General features: G+C 28.0%; 4 protein-coding genes across 4 annotated transcripts; 2 read left to right on the top strand and 2 right to left on the bottom strand.

The window, feature by feature from the left end:
* Positions 1-489: 489 nt before the first annotated feature.
* On the top strand, positions 490-4,138 carry LOC106793149 (glycerol kinase). Its single transcript, XM_014759834.1, has 9 exons — positions 490-812; positions 1,284-1,542; positions 1,626-1,849; positions 1,928-2,134; positions 2,608-2,718; positions 2,809-3,062; positions 3,135-3,340; positions 3,430-3,561; positions 3,663-4,138. Exons 1-9 carry the CDS (start codon positions 702-704, stop codon positions 3,746-3,748), a joined length of 1,590 nt encoding a protein of 529 aa, XP_014615320.1. The 5' UTR covers positions 490-701; the 3' UTR covers positions 3,749-4,138.
* A 3,933-nt stretch (positions 4,139-8,071) lies between these two features.
* LOC106793123 (dolichyl-diphosphooligosaccharide--protein glycosyltransferase 48 kDa subunit) lies at positions 8,072-9,984 on the bottom strand. Its single transcript, XM_014759780.1, has 3 exons — positions 9,736-9,984; positions 8,950-9,576; positions 8,072-8,875 (listed from the first exon to the last, which is right to left on the bottom strand). Exons 1-3 carry the CDS (start codon positions 9,866-9,868, stop codon positions 8,331-8,333), a joined length of 1,305 nt encoding a protein of 434 aa, XP_014615266.1. The 5' UTR covers positions 9,869-9,984; the 3' UTR covers positions 8,072-8,330.
* Positions 9,985-10,096: 112 nt separating this feature from the next.
* Positions 10,097-15,901, top strand: LOC106793124 (tryptophan--tRNA ligase, cytoplasmic). The gene is made up of 4 exons (XM_014759781.1): positions 10,097-10,415; positions 12,680-12,925; positions 13,085-14,022; positions 14,104-15,901. The coding sequence occupies exons 2-4, from the start codon at positions 12,799-12,801 to the stop codon at positions 14,266-14,268; spliced, it is 1,230 nt and encodes a 409-aa protein (XP_014615267.1). The 5' UTR covers positions 10,097-10,415; positions 12,680-12,798; the 3' UTR covers positions 14,269-15,901.
* LOC106793126 (chymotrypsin-2-like) lies at positions 10,544-11,976 on the bottom strand. The gene is made up of 5 exons (XM_014759782.1): positions 11,837-11,976; positions 11,597-11,750; positions 11,174-11,423; positions 10,889-11,038; positions 10,544-10,802 (listed from the first exon to the last, which is right to left on the bottom strand). The coding sequence occupies exons 1-5, from the start codon at positions 11,886-11,888 to the stop codon at positions 10,638-10,640; spliced, it is 771 nt and encodes a 256-aa protein (XP_014615268.1). The 5' UTR covers positions 11,889-11,976; the 3' UTR covers positions 10,544-10,637.
* Positions 15,902-18,634: the final 2,733 nt, after the last annotated feature.

The following is an 18,634-nucleotide window of genomic DNA, read 5'->3' as shown; positions in this document are numbered from 1 at the left end:
TACCAGTGATAATGATATATATATATGCTTTTATCAACTTTTAAATTCATTTCTTTTTTCTAGTTATTTTTCTTAATGATAGTTATTAATAAAACGAAATAAATATATTGACATATATTATTTTATAATAACGTAGTCATAGGATCATTAAAAATGTTATTTAGCGACCTCTGGGGGAAAAAAATAATAACTAGGTCGTCGATATCTTATCGATATAGTTATGTGGGATAGTTTTTTTTTAATGCCATCTGTAGGATTAGGATTTAACATCTCGTACATTGACAAATAAAAACAACAAAAAAATGATAAAGAAATAAAAAAGATAGTTGAATATTATTACCCCATGTCTATTATTTTACAGCTAATTTATGTCCTTATAATTTTACCTGTTCAATTATATACAACGTGTCGACAAATTTTTTAATCATTTCATTCACATATGTTTTTAATGCAAATGATTACATATGCATATGATAGTGTAATAACTCGACACATTTGTAAGATATATATATATGTATATAAATGTTTATGTTCGACAAATTTAGATAATAAATTACATTTCATTATTTAGAATTTAGCGTTCTCTTTAAATTATAAATTATTATTAGTGCCCAACGAATTTTATTTGTCCTTGAATCACACGTTGCTATTATGTAATTAATTAGTTTAAGGTTATATATAGGTCAAAATAAAATAGTTTTATGTCGAAAAAGGAAGTTGAACAACGATTAAGAATAATGCCTGAAAATATTAATCGTTCTGCAACTCTCATAGGTGCGATTGATGAAGGTACGAGTAGCGCTAGATTTTTGGTAAGTCCTTACTTTCTAATATTTTTGAAATATTTATCAAAATTACATTTGTATTTATTTATTATTTATTTATATGAACGATAATAATTAAGTGATGTGTGTTAAAGAACATTATTTTGTCGAGAAATAAGTAGCAAAGTTTGTGCATACATTATTAATAATAGAGTTAGAAGTAAATATTTACTTTTCGAATATCCTGCATAGTATTCTTTGTTAAAAACGAATTTCTACGTGTGTGTGTGTGTACTTTTGTGTGTTTTATTAGTAAATTATTTTAAAATTTATAATACATATAATTATGTATATGTACTTTAGTTATAAGACTTATTTAGTGACAACACAAATACTTGCAAATATTTTGTTTACTATTATTTTCCAATGTATATTTTGGAAATGATTTTTATTAAATGCTTATTTTATTAAAACAATTTTAAAGAAAATATGTAAATATTTTGTTTATTTTTTTGTTAGGTGTTTGATATTTTACTTAAAAAAGTAGTAGCATCTCATCAAATTGAGATCAAACAAAAGTATCCTCAAGAAGGATGGGTAGAACAGGATCCAAAGGAGATTCTTCAAGCTGTAATACAATGTATAAAAAAAACTGTCGAGAAATTAAAAGATCTCGGCATAAGTCCATCAGATATCAAAGCAATTGGTATTACAAATCAAAGAGAAACTACTTTACTCTGGGATAAAGAAACAGGAGAACCTTTGCATAACGCAATTGGTATTAAATATAATTAATTGATACAATGATCTCTATAAGTTTAAGGTAGAACTGAATTAATATTGTTTTTTTATTTTCTTCAGTATGGTTAGATATGAGAACGACAACAACGATGGAAGATGTACTTGATAGTATTCCAAATAAAACTAGGAATAAAAATTATTTAAAACCTCTTTGCGGTCTTCCAATGTCTCCTTACTTTAGTGCATTAAAAATACGATGGTTAATCGATAATGTACCACGTGTAAAATTAGCTATTGAAGCACAAACATGTGCTTTTGGAACAATTGATACTTGGTTGATATGGGTAAGTTAATTATTTTATATGATAATGTTTACTTATTAAGTGTCCTGTTCTTGGATTGATATATTTTCTATTTTTTAGAATTTTACTAAGGGAAATCTACATATGACAGATGTATCTAATGCATCACGTACAATGTTAATGAATATAGAAACTTTAAAATGGGATCCTTTATTATGTCGTTTCTTTGGAATACCTCAACATATCCTTCCACAAATAAAGTCAAGCGCTGAAGTATATGGTATTATTTCAAATCCTGAAGTTTTGGCTGGTATACCTATTGCAGGTGTAAGTTGTATATGATCTTTAATACTGACAAGAATGCCAGCCAAGTAGACAGAAGACACAAATTTTTGAAAAATTCTACGCAGTTGTAATGGTCTATGAGGATCATTTACTGTAAAGGCAGTAAGACCTAATATTCAATCATTTTCAAGAAAATAAAGGGAAAAGTTTTATATACATTCTTATATATCGTTTTTTAATAAATGGAGAAATAAATTTTTTACAGTTTGATTAAAAAAAAAAGAAATTATAGAAAAAATATACTTGAGTAGGTTAAAATGTTTTATGCCTAATAAACGATGATGGGTTAAAATTTTGAGCCTAACGCAGTATGGAAAACCATAAAACTCAACTGTATAGAATTTAAAAAAAAAAACGATGTCCTGTCTACTTGGCTCTCCTCTTGTGAGTAGTATATAATATAAACATTCCTGTTTAAAATTATTTATAAATGCAGTATATTATATATTTTATAGTGTGTAGGTGATCAGCAAGGAGCTTTGTTAGGTCAGTTATGTTTAAAACCAGGGGAGGCAAAAGCTACATATGGCACTGGCTGTTTTTTACTTTATAATACTGGAAATGTAGTAAGTATACATATTTAAATTAATTATATAGTAATGAATACTATTGTTTACACTTTATTTATTTATCTATTTATTTTTCATTGTTTTCAGAAAGTTGATTCAACTCATGGTCTGATAACAACAATTGCTTATAAAATAGGAAAATCGCCAGCAGTTTATGCGTTAGAAGGATCGGTAGCAGTGGCAGGAGCTGCTTTATCTTGGCTGAGAGATAATTTAGAACTCTTTAGTAATTTTTCCCAATCACAAGATATGGCAGAAAGTGTAAGATGTTCCGGAGATGTATATTTCGTTCCTGCGTTTTCTGGATTATATGCACCTTATTGGGAACAGGATGCACGCGGGTATATTTTTTATAAATTGAATTAAATAATATTTGATAAATTATATAACAATAATTGTACTATTATTTGTAGAGTTATCTGTGGTATTACTGAAGATACACAACAATATCATATTGTCAGAGCTGCTCTTGAAGCGGTATGTTTCCAAACAAGAGATATTTTAGAAGTTATGGCAAAAGATTCTGGTACAAAATTAACAACACTTCAAGTCGATGGTGGAATGACCGTAAATAATTTATTGATGCAACTTCAAGCAGATTTAACTGGAATAACCGTTGGTATATACGAATTTGTTTTATTTAATTGTAAATAAAGTTTTGATTAAAATTTGCTCAATAAATATCACGTTTATATAACTATGTTACAGTAAGGCCTAATATGATAGAAACAACGGCATTAGGTGCAGCCATTTTGGCAGGTGTTGGAACTGGCTTAATTGATATTAATGATATAGATGCCTCACAAGTTACGAAATTTACACCTGTGATAGGAGAAGATGGTAAAGAATTACATATTTTATTATTATTATTATTATTATTATTTATGAGCATTCAGATATTTTTATAACTAAGATATGTTATCTTTTTATATTTTGTTTAGAACGAGATCTCAGATATTCCAAATGGAAAATGGCTATAGAAAGGTCCATGAAATGGGATAATTCTTCAACTTTGATGAACGATTAATTATTTGTATAAAGATTGTAAGTATTAATTATAGAAGTTTACAAATGTTAGCGAATAATTGATATGTGCACAAAAGAAAGAATCATTTTTATAAAAGATATTCTAAATACATCTATAAATATTTTCTTCTCTTGCTTGTAAAAAATATATTATCTATTATAATTTGTTATTGCACATAAAACGAAATTTTATATATTAAATAATACTTCTCGTATTTTTTATTGTATATGTATTATATAAAAAATTCTACAAATGTTCAAATGTATTATAATAAAGGTTAGTATTTAATTCAAAAAATTTACAAATATTATGTGATTTTATTTTTACTCCTAATCACTGTTTTGATCCTAAATAATATCAATTACGACAACTGGAGTAAAATGCGAAATAAAAATTATGAATATTTTTTATCATTATTTCAAAGCAATTTGTGCAATACTATTATTATAACAAAAATATAAAAAACATATATTATTCTTCGATTGTGCATATGATAATGTACGTTAACATATATATTATGTTCTAATAAATTTGTTCTTTTGATTTCCGTAACGTCGAACTTGTGTATTTCTTAGCTTGAAGAACTTGTTTTCACCGAATGTATTCTCTGTTTCCTAAATGAAAAAATAATATATATTATAATAAAAGTTATCATGTTCCTACAAATAATAATGTATTTAATATACCGCAATAGTGTCTTGAGTTGCTATAACATTAGACATTTTTGTTGGTGTATGTTGCGAAGATGATTTTTGCAATTCATTAAAAAGGTCCTCTTTATTCTTTATTTAAAAAAATATTTATTAGAATTATTCATCTGTCTTTGGTTTGATAAAATGTTATATTATGAATAATTGGTTTTATCTATTTAAAAAGTACTTACATTCTGTAATTTTGTTTTCTTTTGAGATTGAGAATTTACAGTAAGCGGAGTTTCCAACAAATCTACTTGCATTTCTATGTGTTTATCAAATTTAGCTTGAATACTTTTATATTTTTGCTCAGCTAAGTTTAACTCCTTTTGATACTTTGCGTACTTATTTTTTAATTCAAATTCGGTTTGACTTTTTTCTTTTTTTTTGGAAATATTACTGGTACTTTTTTTTAACTTATTATTATTATTTTCAACTTTAGTTTCTTCGAGTGCTTCATTAAGTTTTAAAATATCTTGTTTTAAATGTTCTATCGTTTTCTCCATTTCTATGGTGTTGGTTTTAAATTCCTCTTTCAAAATAGTTTCCTGCTTCTCTTGAATTTTTTTTTCAGATTGTTTTATATGCTAGATAAAGAAAATAAGTATAAAAGTAGACTGCTAATCTTTATCATGTTAGACAATGTAAATGAAATACCTGAATTTGCATTTGATATTGTGAATACATTTCTGCCTTTTCTTTTTGCAATGTATCTATTGTTTTCTGAAGTTTTGTAATAGTTGCATTTTCATTATTTTTCAAATGTTGTATAGTATTTCCTGCTTGTTCTAATTTATTTTTAGTATCTAATAAATTATTCTCAAGATATCTACATTGCTCTACTTTTTTTTCAATACCTTGAGATAATTCATTCTCTTTTTCTTTGTTTTTACTTATCACTTCTAAAAGTTGTTTTACCTATATTAAAAAAAAACAAAAAGCTGTCAATCATGGACGATAGTGTAAATTTGCGTATCATATTTCTTATTACAAACCTCGTTTGCTTTTTCTTGTAGTTCTTTTTCTTTTTCTTTTTCTACATTTTCGAGTTTTTTAATTAATTCTGCATTTTTTGATGAGAGTGATGTTATCTGATTTCTGAATAAAAAATAAAATATAGAAAAAAATTATATTCAATTAATGCAATATTTTCTTGTATTTATTATTACTTACATATAAGAATTTACTTTGTTTTGTAATTTAGTAATAGCCGTTTCTTTTTCGGTTATTAAATCTATCGTATTTTTTGTTTTCTCTTCCATTTGTTTGATCGATAATTGTAATTGATCCTTTTCATTTATAATAATTTCATGTTCCTGAAAAAAAATTATGAACATTATTAAACCATTCGAAATACTATTAATTGTATTAGTATGCAACATATAAGAAAATATACATTTATTAATTTTAGTTTCTCTTCTGCATGAAGACTTATTAAATAGTTTTTTTCAAAAGTTAATTTTTCTTCGAAATTTTTCGCTTGTTCTTCCAATATTTGTTTTACCGAGATCAATTCTTGTATTCTGTAAGATATTTGAAAATATAAGACTATTGTATGCAATAATTTTTATGTTAACTAACACATATCTATAATGCATAAAAAACATTATTTACTTTTTTTCTTGTTTCATAAGGTTTTCTTCTACTTGAGTAATATACTTCTGATGTTCAGCATCTACGTTTGTAGGGAAAAATTAATAATTTAATTAAGAGCATAAATATTATAAAATACGTGTTGCCCTGATTAAATTACACACCTTTTGTTTTCATATCATATATTTGTTGTTCTTGTCGTTCTACTGTTTTTTTCTGCATATCTGTTATAGTATTATATAAAGTTGTTAAATGATTTATATGTTCTTGAAATGCTTTCATAGTCTCAGACATATAATTACAATAGTTTGTTATTGTATCTATAGATTCCCATGTAGAAGTTAATCTATGAAAAGAAATACATTGAAATTGAGAAACAGTGATATTAGCTATTTATAGGTCAAGATTGATTAACATCACTTGTAGAATTTTGTAAAATCTTAGTGCTTGAGTATCTAATCGATGCTTAAATATTTATGTCTAAAATTCATTTCCTTAATAATGAGTTTAACACTTTTAGCATGTTTGCTATCAATGTCGCATATCTTGACACACCGATTTTTACTAAGATCCTTGAGTTACACATTTGTGACTGCATGAAATCAACGTGAAAAATAAGTTTTGAACTGTAGCTGGAATCTATTCTTCGTAGCACAATAGTGAACATATTAAACAATAAATGATATGATAATTTATGTAACTTTATCACTTTTTTATATTCTTTGTTTTTTTGGAGTTAATCAATTTGACAAATGAGTGGCTTCGTATAACAATGAAATAAATATTAATATCTAACTTTTCTGATATTTCATCTTTAACATTGAGTTCATTCTCAAGATTGGTAGAAAGTGTAATTATATTATCTTCTGCCTCTTGTAATTTCTTTTCCAAAATTTGTATTTTAAGATTTTGATTATTCACTTGTTCGGTATCTATATTTGATCTGTACTCTTCAATCTAAAAATTGTAATTGTTAATAATAATAACAATAAAAATAACTTTAATTATTAGAATGAAACGTACTTGTTTTGAAGAAATTTGCATTCCGGTATGTTTTGTCCATTGTCCTATTAAACTATCAACAAATCTACTGTTAGTCTGGCCAACTTTTCTTAATTTTTCAGGACTATCTGTATGTTCTAAGAAATTTCCTTTACGTTTATTTTCTTCTGGTTGCATTATAAAGTTTTAAGATAATCGTAGAAAGAAATTATTTGTTATTGTAAATTATTAATAAGAAGATTATGGAAGAAGAAACTATTATACTTTGTATATAACGTAATTCATAAAGAAAAAATAAATTTTTGTTATTTCTTAATTTATAATTATGTTGCACTTCCTATGTATATAATAATTTGATATAGTATTCACGATATTGTAAAAAATCACACAATAATATTTATTGAATATTTATAGAAAAAGATTTTAATAATCAAAATTTTTGGATGTGCATAATTTTATTAATATACTATTAAATACGTACTAGTATTGTACACGCGACACTTTGTCGAAGATTCTTTGTCTTCTTTTTTTTTTACAGTTAATTTGACCAATCACATTCTTTAGATTTGTTAAAATTCCAAGTGTACTACTGAAGTTAATGAACATTTTGTTGATATCAATTAAACGAATATTCAATATTTATCACTAAATGTTTATAATTTAAACACACGCACACACACATGCATACCATTATTTTTAAAAAACTTAATTTTTAATGATTGTTTATATAAAAGTAATTGTTGTTTCTTAAACTTTATTCTGATTGGTAAGTATAATATAGGTATTTTTTATTATTAATTTTTTTAATAATGTTTAAATTATTTATAATTTTGAGTTTTATTATATATATATTCAAGCTTATTTTGTATTCGGAAAATATTATTATGATATATATATATTTGTTTAAAACATTAATTTTAAAAGCATTAGTTCAGTGCCATTTTTTTTATTCACAATATCAATGATACAAGTGTAATGAATTTAATTATTTTACATTGCATATAAAGAAGAGGTTTACCATATTAGTGCCCATATATTAAAATTTATGTTACTTTAATAACTTTGTTCATTTCATTAGTACATACGATCTATTTTACAACATTACAAGTTTAACTCACAAAATTTTCCAATATTTATAACATTAAATATTATAATTTACATAGTACGTGTAAAAAAAGGTAGTTCTTTTACAATATAATTGTATACAGTAAAAAATATCTATAACAATTTATTTAACTTTAAGTTGTAATATTATAAAGTGTCTCATTGTGATTTCGATTTATTCATTAATTAAGTTACTCAGACTTAGTTTTTGTATCTTCTCGATAATGCAAAAATACTAAAGAAAATAGAAATACACCTCCCATCATTGAAAAAGCACTGACATAGTATGGGAATGCACTTGGAATAAAACGTTCATATTGCGTGTGCTGTAGAGGACGAACAGACACTTGAGTCGTACTGTATAAATGTGTCAAACCCATGCGAGTATAATCAACTTTGAATTGATATACTCCATATACATCAGGAATCTTAAATCTTGCTTCATAGTGCCCTTTGCCAGTTGGCTTCATGGTCATGCGAACAAATGGATCAATTCGCACAAATTCTAGTTGTAGGTCGTTAGTTTCATAAGGAACCCATTTATCACCAGACAGTTTTTCTACATCGATGGAATACACAACATCATCTTTTACTGTATAGGCTGGAGGTGGTTGTGTTTCTCCAACTCTATGATGGTGAACAGCAGAAACTCGTATTACTCCATTTTCTTTAAAAACCCATTTAGTTATAGCTTTAGCTACTGCTTCATTTCCTGATTTTTCATATTTCTTATCACCTAAATATACAAAATTTTATATTACATTAGAACAAATATTTTAGCGTGTATATTAATACAAATTGATATTTTACCTTGTACTTTTTGAACTGATTTGGTAAATGCTTCATCGCTAAAGAAGAAGAGGGAACCAGAAAATAATACTCTAGCATTATTTCTAGCTTGCAGAGCTCCGATTAATAAAGTATTTTTACCAACAGCATGAGGATATTCTTTGATTGGATTGTACGGATTATAAGAATAAGCAGAATTAGCTGCAGTTAATAAACGTAGTAGTAAAGGATTGTTAGCATCTGCTATTAATCCAGTTCCTTCATATAATAATGGAGGAATATTTTTGTTTCCTACGATGACAGAAGCATCAATTAAGTTAGTTGGATTTGCCACTATCATGGTATGATAGCCATTGTCTGAAACATCATAATTCATATGATCAATAACAGAAGCTCCTTCTTCATCAATTTCAAAACCACACTCTGATGCCAGTTCACGTAACGCATCTCCTGACTGAGAGGATCCTGCAACCAATACATTTCCACCCCCATCGATAAAATCTGTAATAACGTCTACGCTTAAGGCACCACCGAATTCTTCTATGGATGGTGCGAAAATAATTAAGTGCTGATACAAATATTCTCCATACTTTGAAAGTTGTAAACTAGCATCATCAGCTAATTTAAATGTTAAACTATATCCACCATCTGCAATTACAAGTGCATAGATAAAAATATTGAAAAAGTGTATTTCATTGTAAATATAAAAATTCTTTTTATAAATATTACTTCAATTTCTATCTGATATAAAGTAATTGAGAGATTAGTCATAACTGTCAGTGACAGAAAATATGAGTGTTTGTATACCTTGTAACGTTCTGAAAAATATGGAATGTGTTTCTTTGATTGCAAGGTTATCAAGCAATACTAGAGTTGGTCCACCGGCATTCGCAAAAGCGAAAATACAGAGAAAACATAAATATTTAAATGTTAAGTTCATTTTGGTTAACAGTTACGATTCTGCCACGAGACACAACCAGTGCTGTCGTGTAAACGTGCGTAGGGAATTTAGTTAACGTTTAAAAGGGAAACAAAATCTGGAGTAAAAATCTCTGCTGATTGAAGCACTACCTAGTAGTCAATTTCAAAACTTATTTTCTCATTTTCTCTCTCTCTCTCTCTTATTACCAGTAGCGGCTCGTGGCTTTAAATGATAGGGGGGTGTTAATTGAACTATTGGCTTGGCAAGAAAGTAATCTCGGTTTGCACCAGTAGTTTGCGTTATGTTTGTTTCGTTATTCTTTTATCAATGCTAGAATTTTTTTCTTTTAAGATTTGGCAGTCGATATCTTTAGGTCGCTATAAAAACCAATTTCGTGTAATTTTGTTTACAACTGTCAGTTTACTTTTTTATTTTCATAAAGGCAAGTAAGCGGTGGAGGCTCACAAAAAGATATGTGAAGTTTATGGTGTTGATTGTTTAATAGAACGCACTTGTCAGAATTGGTTTAAAAAATTTCGTTCTGGAGTACAAAACTTGTTAAATGGTAAAAAGTTAATGATTAAAATGAGAACATTTCCATCTTAAATCGGTCAAGAATTACGTTTGGATTCATTGTTGATATAAAGCATTAAAAAACTATAAGGGTGATGAACATATTTAAGCACATCGAACAAATTTTGATTTTCATTTTTATTTTCCTTCACTTAACAATCTTTGTTGATTTATTTTATTTATATTTATTACTCTTAAGTTGTATATAGTTATATTATTCAGATATTTGATTTTCCTCTTCTTTAATATGACTTTTTATCCAATCTAGGTAATTAAATACACGAGTAAAAACGTCAGGTAGATTTCTTGCACATGGAATACCCCATGAAACAATTCCGATCTGTTCGTCTCCGTTGATAAGAGGTCCACCAGAGTCACCCTGTATATTACCGATCGAGCATTATTTCAAATATCTTATAATCATTTTTTCAATAGCAACATAAAAAATAAATACAAAATACATACATGACAAGCACCTTGTCCGAATTGATTTAAAGTACAAATGTTAGAGTCTGTAACGGGAATTCTGGTAATCACTACCATTGTGGCACACTTTTTTTGATCGATTACTCTTAATTTAATATGCTGAAGCTCGTTTGGTGAATATCCAGGATACTGAAATGTGTCGGTAATACAGTACATACAAATAATTTTTTTTAAATATATATATATATTTTTTAAGTTATTTCTTTTTTTTTTTAACATAAAGTTAATATAATATAAAATTATTATAATATAAAGTATACTTACACTCGTTCTACCCCAACCTGACAATGTAACATAATTGTCAGTTTTTTGATAATTTTCTATCGGTAAATTAATTGGTTTAACTTTTTCAGTAAATTCAATATCCTTATCGAGTTTAATTAATCCAATATCATTTTTCACTTTTCGTGGATCATACTCCTCGTGTGCTATTGTTACATTTGCTTGGTACATGTCACCACCTTTGTTTAAGGTATTAGTTCCTAGTACAACGGTTATATTGCTAGCTTCTAATCTGTTTTCATTCAATTAACGACATAATTATAAATTGGATAATGTCTATAATACGCAAATATTTTTCTACGTTTAATCATTAGAATACGTCGCTTCGTTCACTCTAAGAATTGTTTCTAATTCTAATATTTCTTTATTATGAATATGTTACGAATATTTAACACGTAAACTTACCCAGCAAGACAATGAGCTGCAGTAAGGATCCATCTTTTATTTAAAACGGAACCCCCACAAAAGTGTTTATCTTTATAACGAAGAGAAGCTTGATGTGGATATTGTCCTTCTTCTGCGGGTAAACCTCCGACAATTTTAGGAACTGTCGAATCGGCTGTTTTTTTTAAAGAAATAAGAGTTAAAAATATTTTTTTTTTCGTGATAATATTAACTACCATTATAAAATATAATGTTGTTTACCTATTGTATCGTATATAGTGATTATACTACAAATATAAAGAAATATCAACATTTTGAATACAATCTAGTAAAAATACGCCTATTAACTGTAAGCTGTTTTTTCCTACTATAGCTCCGAAATTCTTGCAATTTATATATATATATACATACATATAAGAGACAGGTTTTTAGTGTTATATGCATTGAATATCAACTCCTTAAAAAGGATATTTAAATTTAGGTCAGATATAAGTGATAGAAAATTACATCTTAAATGTATCTCACGTAGAACGAGATAACTGAAAGATATACCGACGGTGTATTACTTATTTTACCGGAAGGATACTATCGTGAGGTCTAAGAATATTGCGTGTAAAATAAAAAAAATAAATGCATATTGCATAATATAAAAGTATTTGCGAATTAGAACAACAAAAGAGTAATCAATTAAATAGTTAAATTACAATTTTAATTATTGATTCAAATATAAGCGTAATATATTATATGAGAATAATAATATTTATTTTGTTATTTATAATTATAATATTATTAATTATTAATTATTATTATTGTATAGTTGAATTATTTTTATTGTTATATATTATTACATATTCACTCTTATAAAATTTCGATAAAATGTGATATTCAAGTTTCTAGTGCCATCTTGAGTCGGTAGTGAAACTTACTACTGAAGTCAATTGATGGTTAAATTTTCTGATTTTTATATTATAATGGTTATTGTTACGGATTTTTTTTGTTTATAATATATATATTTTTTTTTTATTATAATAGATTATTTCATTAAAAATAATGTCTATATTTGTGAATTTTTCTTTTTTTATGTGAAAACTATAACCTAAAAAGAAGTTACTGGTTGGTGTGACAGCTGTGCTGAGTGTACTTTTTTAACAACGTGTTATCTGTGCACATGCCTCATTTCAAATACATTTACCGTGTAAAGTATTAATTAATTTTAATTGACAATGACTACAGAAATTGTAGAAATCGAAGCACTTTCCATAAATGGAACTGGCGACGAAGAAGATGTTGTAACACCGTGGAATGTTACAAGCAAAAATGACACCGGAATTGATTATGATAAATTAATAAGTAGGTAGTAAATTGTGCATTTAATATGACAAGAAATTTTGCATAATTTTAATTAAAATGTTGGTCTTAATTGTTCGACGTTACTAAATTTTACAATCATCTTTTTGTACAATTTTCAAGTTTTGTCAATTTTATTTACGAATATTTCTATTATTTCAGAAAAATTTGGAAGTTCCAAGATAGACGATGAATTAATAAATAGATTCGAAAAGATTACGCAAAAAAGGCCTCATCATTTTCTAAGGAGAGGAATATTTTTTTCGCATCGTGATATGCATACTATATTAAACCTTTACGAACAAGGAAAACCATTTTATCTTTATACGGGTAGAGGTCCTAGTTCAGATTCTATGCATATAGGACATTTGATACCGTTTATGTTTTGTAAGTGGTTACAAGATGTCTTTGATGTTCCTTTGGTGATTCAGTTGACGGATGATGAAAAAGCTATATGGAAAAACATTGATATAGAAAGCGCTATTAAGTTAGCACATAACAATGCGAAAGATATTATTGCTTGTGGCTTTAATTTAGCTAAAACATTTATCTTTTCTAATTTAGAACACATTGGAAATAACCCAGCATTTTATCAAAATATGATAAGGATACAACGATGTGTTACGTATAATCAAGTGAAGGGTATTTTTGGTTTCGGTGACAGTGATCCTATTGGAAAGATCGCATTTCCACCAACGCAGGCTGCGCCGGCAATCTCTGGAACATTTCCTTTTATTTTTCGAAATAAAAAGGTTCCTTGTTTAATACCATGCGCTATAGATCAAGATCCATATTTTCGGATGACAAGAGATGTAACGCCTAAAATTGGATATCCAAAACCGGCTCTGTTACACTCCACTTTCTTTCCAGCATTGCAAGGCTCTAAAACAAAAATGTCTGCAAGCGATAATCTTACAGCAGTATTTTTAACGGATACACCTAAGCAAATTAAGAATAAAATTAATAAGTATGCATTTTCTGGTGGACAAGCCACTGTAGAAGAACACAGGCGATTAGGTGGAAACTGTGAAGTAGATGTCTCCTATCAATGGTTACGATTTTTCTTAGAAGATGATGAAAAATTAAAGAAGATCAGAGAAGTAAGTTTGCAATCATAAATAATTTCATTAAATCATTTTATTTTACGATTAACAAATAATAATATAATTAAATATTCGTAGGGTTATACCAGTGGACAAATTCTATCAGGAGAAATCAAGAAAGAGTTAATCGAAGTCTTACAACCTCTTGTTGCTAAACATCAAGAAGCCAGAAGTAAAATAACGGATGATATCTTAAAGGAATTTATGAAACCGCGAGAGTTAGGTTTTATAAGTAAATCATAGTTATTATACAATCAGCATTTCGTACAAAACGTCCTTGTTTGCAAGCTGAATTGAACTATTGCTAATTTTAAGTTAATTTATCGTTAAGCAGCACACGTTTAGGAGTCTTAACACAGGTATTCAGGCCTTAAGGAAGTAATTTACGATGTTAATAAAATTAATTTAATTTTTCAATTATTTCCACGTTTCTCTGTAAAACCCATGTCGTGAATCTCTTCCTCTACTATAAATATAATTATGTAGCTTTAATATATAAATATAAATCGCGAGAAATGATTAGAATTTGGTAAAAAGTAAATAATATAAAATGACAATTGATAAAATACTAAAATTACTAGTAACGAAATATAACATATGTGTTTCATTTTATGAAACGTTTGAAGTATAGCTATGATTGAAAATGTAGTAGTACGCAAAACTTTCATCCTTCCGTTAGCAAACGATTCGTCCAAGAAGCTTTTCAATTGGATGGACTCAGCCGCAAGAAAACATTTTGGTGGTACGAGGAAAGGTTCCTATGAGCATGTGGATCAAGTAAAGTCGGCGATGTGAAGATATCTCAACGGAAATTGGAAGATATAGTGCGTTGGTGTCGGGTGGACGGAAAAAGTAGGATTGGAGGATGGAGTAGAAGAAGAAAAAGAAGTAAAAGGAAAGAAAAAGAAAGAGAGAGAAAAAGGGAGGGAAGGAAGAAGAGAAGGGGTGTAGAAATGCAAATGGGAAGTCCAGTGTTTCCAGCACTCTTTGAAAATTGCGTAGCAGAGCCAGAATTTTATATCAAACAGTTCAATGTTCGCCGAGTAACCAGAGCCAATTTTGCCCGATAGTTATTTTCCGTGCCAACCCTTTTTCAAAGCTTTATGTTGATATTATTCCTAGACTTTTGGATAATAACGAACTCATCCAGGATTATTTATATTGAAAGGATTATATACCGATTGAATGTGTAAGAAATCGAATAATAATAGAGTATTCCTCATATATATTTATGTATCTATTACATATTTATATACTATATATATCTGTGGGCGTTGAAGATACATCGAATAGCTTTTTTTTTGTTCTTTGTTTATTCTATAAAGATGAATAAATATTTATATCTTTTTTATCGAAAAAAGCGGGGTGAGAGGTTGAAAAAAAAACGAATTTTGTAATAACGTTGCGACCGAAGGCCAGCAAGTGACAGAGAAACAATGGCTAAAAAGATCTCGCAATAAAGTCATCCCGGACTATCTTTATTACTTGCAAAGAGTAGATCCCTCGCTAAAGATTTAACGGATAATCTTTATTATATGAGTTTGCTTTGATACTATGTATATTTATATATATATATATACATATGTGTCACAAGGGACTGTGTGAAAGTACTTAAATAAAATTGTTCTTTTTTTTCTTTAGCACATCGTTCTACTCGTTATTTTTTTTTTTTGTAAAAATGCGAGTATACATATATGAACCGTTCACAGGGCCAAGTGGATTAACTCCGGCTTAAATATTTTTTGTTTAGTATGGAAGCACTTTATTGATGCTTTGCTCTTTAGATTTAAAATAAATTTCCTTAATAATTATACTTAATGTTATAAAATGACAACAAATTTTATGATCTTTGAGTAATAAATGATATAATAATGAATGTAATTTAATTTTTTTCCCCTACTTTTTGTTTTGTGAAATTAATCAATTTGGAACATTAACGGCACAGCTATTGGTACGGTAATACGTTAACAAACTCTTAAAAAGAAAAAAAATAAGAAGAAAAACAGACAGAAAGATATAAATAAAGATAAATGAGGACAATAAGAATTCGATAGATCGTAAGAATTATCAACTCATTATTTCATTACGTGGAGATTGCTGAAAAATCCATAAATTAAAAATTACTATACTATTTAAAATCCGATTGAATCTAATATTATTATTATTTCACAATCAAAGCAAACTTTTAAAATAATTTCCAGATTTGTACGAACCGAGATATCGAATTAAAATTATTTTACACACACACACACACAACTACCGTTTGTTATATATATATATATGATGTAATATTTAAAAATGTGAAGTATTATTTAAGTGTCAGTTTAATACAATACAGGAGAGCAGAATATTATTTAAATTAATATTAATTACCTGAAATGATTAAATATTAAAGTGTACGAGCACGGAGAGAAAGTGTTTCGTTGTTTATAGGTCGAGTTCGAAAAGAATACTAAGAGCAATTATATGTCAAAGTCAATATAGCTACCATTATTATTGATGTCAACACCCCACTCCGAACTTAATGATAATGTTTATTTTAAATTACACACATATATTGAAATTACCGTTCATTTTTCGGTATATATTGTTTGAACAAACGTATAATTATTTAATTAATGTAGTTTTATATACGATGGATAAGAAATATTGTTTAAATGTGAATGTTAATTAATTAAAATTATTAATTATTTGAAAAAAACTTCGATATTTATGCGAACTAAGTTATAGAATTAACATTTTACCATGATCGTTTTTCTTGTATTTATGATGTAAGAACCATTTTATGTGTTTAAAAAAGATTACAATCGGGGGTTGAAAAAAGCATAGTTTTATTTAAAAAAAAAAAAAGAACTGACAACTACCTTCCAATCTCTTACGCGACTAGAAAATAAATGTTTTCCGTTGCATAGCTTGCTCCTCAACAACGAACAACTTTTATTCGAAATATTTGTTACTATCAATAAAACAGTAGAAATTTGTAAAGTGGCGGGGCAGGTCTCAGTTGACTCATCCACAGCACAGTATACTATATTATTTTATATACGATTAAAAGTGTGTGTTTTATTTCTTTCAATTATTCTTTTAGAAAATGTTTGGTCTCTCGATTTATGTGAATACTTTTCATGAGAAGAACGTACGACTACCATGTTACGAGAATATTTTTTAAGAGAGAGGGAAAGAATAAAACTTATATAATTTCTCAGAAGTAACCGCGTCTCTCTTGGCCGTCCTCCTATCCCGAGGCAGTCGTTATAGTTACACCGTATATTGTCTCGAAACAATGGTGAGGTGGCAAAACAAAGGCATAAGCGAGAAAAAAGGTCAAAGAAGAGACCCCCGGTGAAATATAATAATACTCGCGGAGTGAGAAAGCTCGTCCTAGCGGTTTAACCCTCTCTTTCTCTTTATATATACATATATATATATATATGTACACATACATATATTTCTCATTTCACCCCTCATTCTTATTCTTTAACTCTCTCTTTTTGTTTTTGTTTTTTTTTTTTTTATTATCTATCCGCGGAATAATTTCGGAGATACTGACAATAAGTTAAAAGAACTGTTTCGAGGGTAGATGCGTAGTATGCGTCGACGTCTCTATATCGTAAATTATTTTCTTCTCCCGGACGTGTGTATTCGTGTAGCGATAAATTCAGGATATCATTTTTCGACGTTGTTCTATGATTTATTTGACATAGCCATCGTCATCGTGAACTCCAGATACTATTTTACACTTGTGATATACATACGATATAGATTTGAATTCAATATTCCTAAAGTTTCTTTTATTTTATTTTATTTTATTTTTTTTTAAACGGATCAATAATTTTATCTCTCTCGTTCTAATGAACGTGTCTTAAAAGTTGTTAATAAATTTCAATTATTACAAATAATCTAAATTAAAAAATGAATAAATAAATAAACAATATTAATAATTAATAATAATAATCGAAAGATATTTGAGGGTAAGAAATAAGACAAACATATTTTAATATCAATTCTTTTGTTTTTCTGCGTTAAATAACTTAAACTATGGCCATATTTTTTAATTCACTGCGCGTGTGTGACTACGTTCAATAAGAGAAGATATTTTTTTTATTTTTTTATTTATATTTTTTTTTATCCGTGACAGCACGTGCTGAATGCAGGGAAGAACATCTCATCCCCTATTAACCCATATTTCGAAGTATGGCCTTTAGTTATGTTGTAGATATAGTGGGTAGTTTAGTATAGGGAGATGTTAAGTTTTCTTATCCCTTACCAAATGCGATATCCGACGGTTTAATGTTCTCGGATTTTCCTTGAGTAGTTGTAAGGATGATACATCTATGGTATACGTTAAGCTATCGTGTTTGGGTTTTCTATTAGATTAATCAAGACCGTGACTATGAATATAGGGAGAGAGTTGATGCTACGTATGAAGAGAAATACGGTTTGGAAGAAGGACTCTCTCATACTTCCTCTCTTCACTTACCCCTTTACACTTCTATCATACACCCTCTTGATATCCTCTTTGCACCCTGTACGTCGTCTCTGGATTGTCTATGTGCTACCATGATCGCGTATTTATGGGGAAATCGATGCCCTCGCGAGAATAGTGTTG

Source organism: Polistes canadensis, unplaced genomic scaffold (genome assembly GCF_001313835.1).
Source record: "Polistes canadensis isolate GaletaPanama2010 unplaced genomic scaffold, ASM131383v1 scaffold_11, whole genome shotgun sequence".
In the NCBI taxonomy this organism is placed as follows: Eukaryota; Metazoa; Arthropoda; class Insecta; order Hymenoptera; family Vespidae; genus Polistes; species Polistes canadensis.
Note: the sequence above shows the minus strand (reverse complement) of the source record. Positions and strands in the feature narration are given on the sequence as shown.

What these genes read in the sequence shown, in the direction of transcription:
- LOC106793149 (XM_014759834.1), top strand. Translation starts at nt 702, where the DNA reads ATGTCGAAAAAGGAAGTTGAACAACGATTAAGAATAATGCCTGAAAAT. An exon ending in ACCTTTGCATAACGCAATTG is followed by an intron (nt 1,543 to 1,625) that starts GTATTAAATATA and finishes TATTTTCTTCAG; the next exon opens with TATGGTTAGATATGAGAACG. An exon ending in TTTATAATACTGGAAATGTA is followed by an intron (nt 2,719 to 2,808) that starts GTAAGTATACAT and finishes CATTGTTTTCAG; the next exon opens with AAAGTTGATTCAACTCATGG.
- LOC106793126 (XM_014759782.1), bottom strand. Translation starts at nt 11,888, where the DNA reads ATGTTGATATTTCTTTATATTTGTAGTATAATCACTATATACGATACA. An exon ending in CACTATATACGATACAATAG is followed by an intron (nt 11,751 to 11,836) that starts GTAAACAACATT and finishes TAAAAAAAACAG; the next exon opens with CCGATTCGACAGTTCCTAAA. An exon ending in GCAGCTCATTGTCTTGCTGG is followed by an intron (nt 11,424 to 11,596) that starts GTAAGTTTACGT and finishes GAATGAAAACAG; the next exon opens with ATTAGAAGCTAGCAATATAA.
- LOC106793123 (XM_014759780.1), bottom strand. Translation starts at nt 9,868, where the DNA reads ATGAACTTAACATTTAAATATTTATGTTTTCTCTGTATTTTCGCTTTT. An exon ending in ATTTTTCAGAACGTTACAAG is followed by an intron (nt 9,577 to 9,735) that starts GTATACAAACAC and finishes TTGTAATTGCAG; the next exon opens with ATGGTGGATATAGTTTAACA. An exon ending in ATCAGTTCAAAAAGTACAAG is followed by an intron (nt 8,876 to 8,949) that starts GTAAAATATCAA and finishes TTGTATATTTAG; the next exon opens with GTGATAAGAAATATGAAAAA.
- LOC106793124 (XM_014759781.1), top strand. Translation starts at nt 12,799, where the DNA reads ATGACTACAGAAATTGTAGAAATCGAAGCACTTTCCATAAATGGAACT. An exon ending in TGATTATGATAAATTAATAA is followed by an intron (nt 12,926 to 13,084) that starts GTAGGTAGTAAA and finishes CTATTATTTCAG; the next exon opens with AAAAATTTGGAAGTTCCAAG. An exon ending in AATTAAAGAAGATCAGAGAA is followed by an intron (nt 14,023 to 14,103) that starts GTAAGTTTGCAA and finishes AAATATTCGTAG; the next exon opens with GGTTATACCAGTGGACAAAT.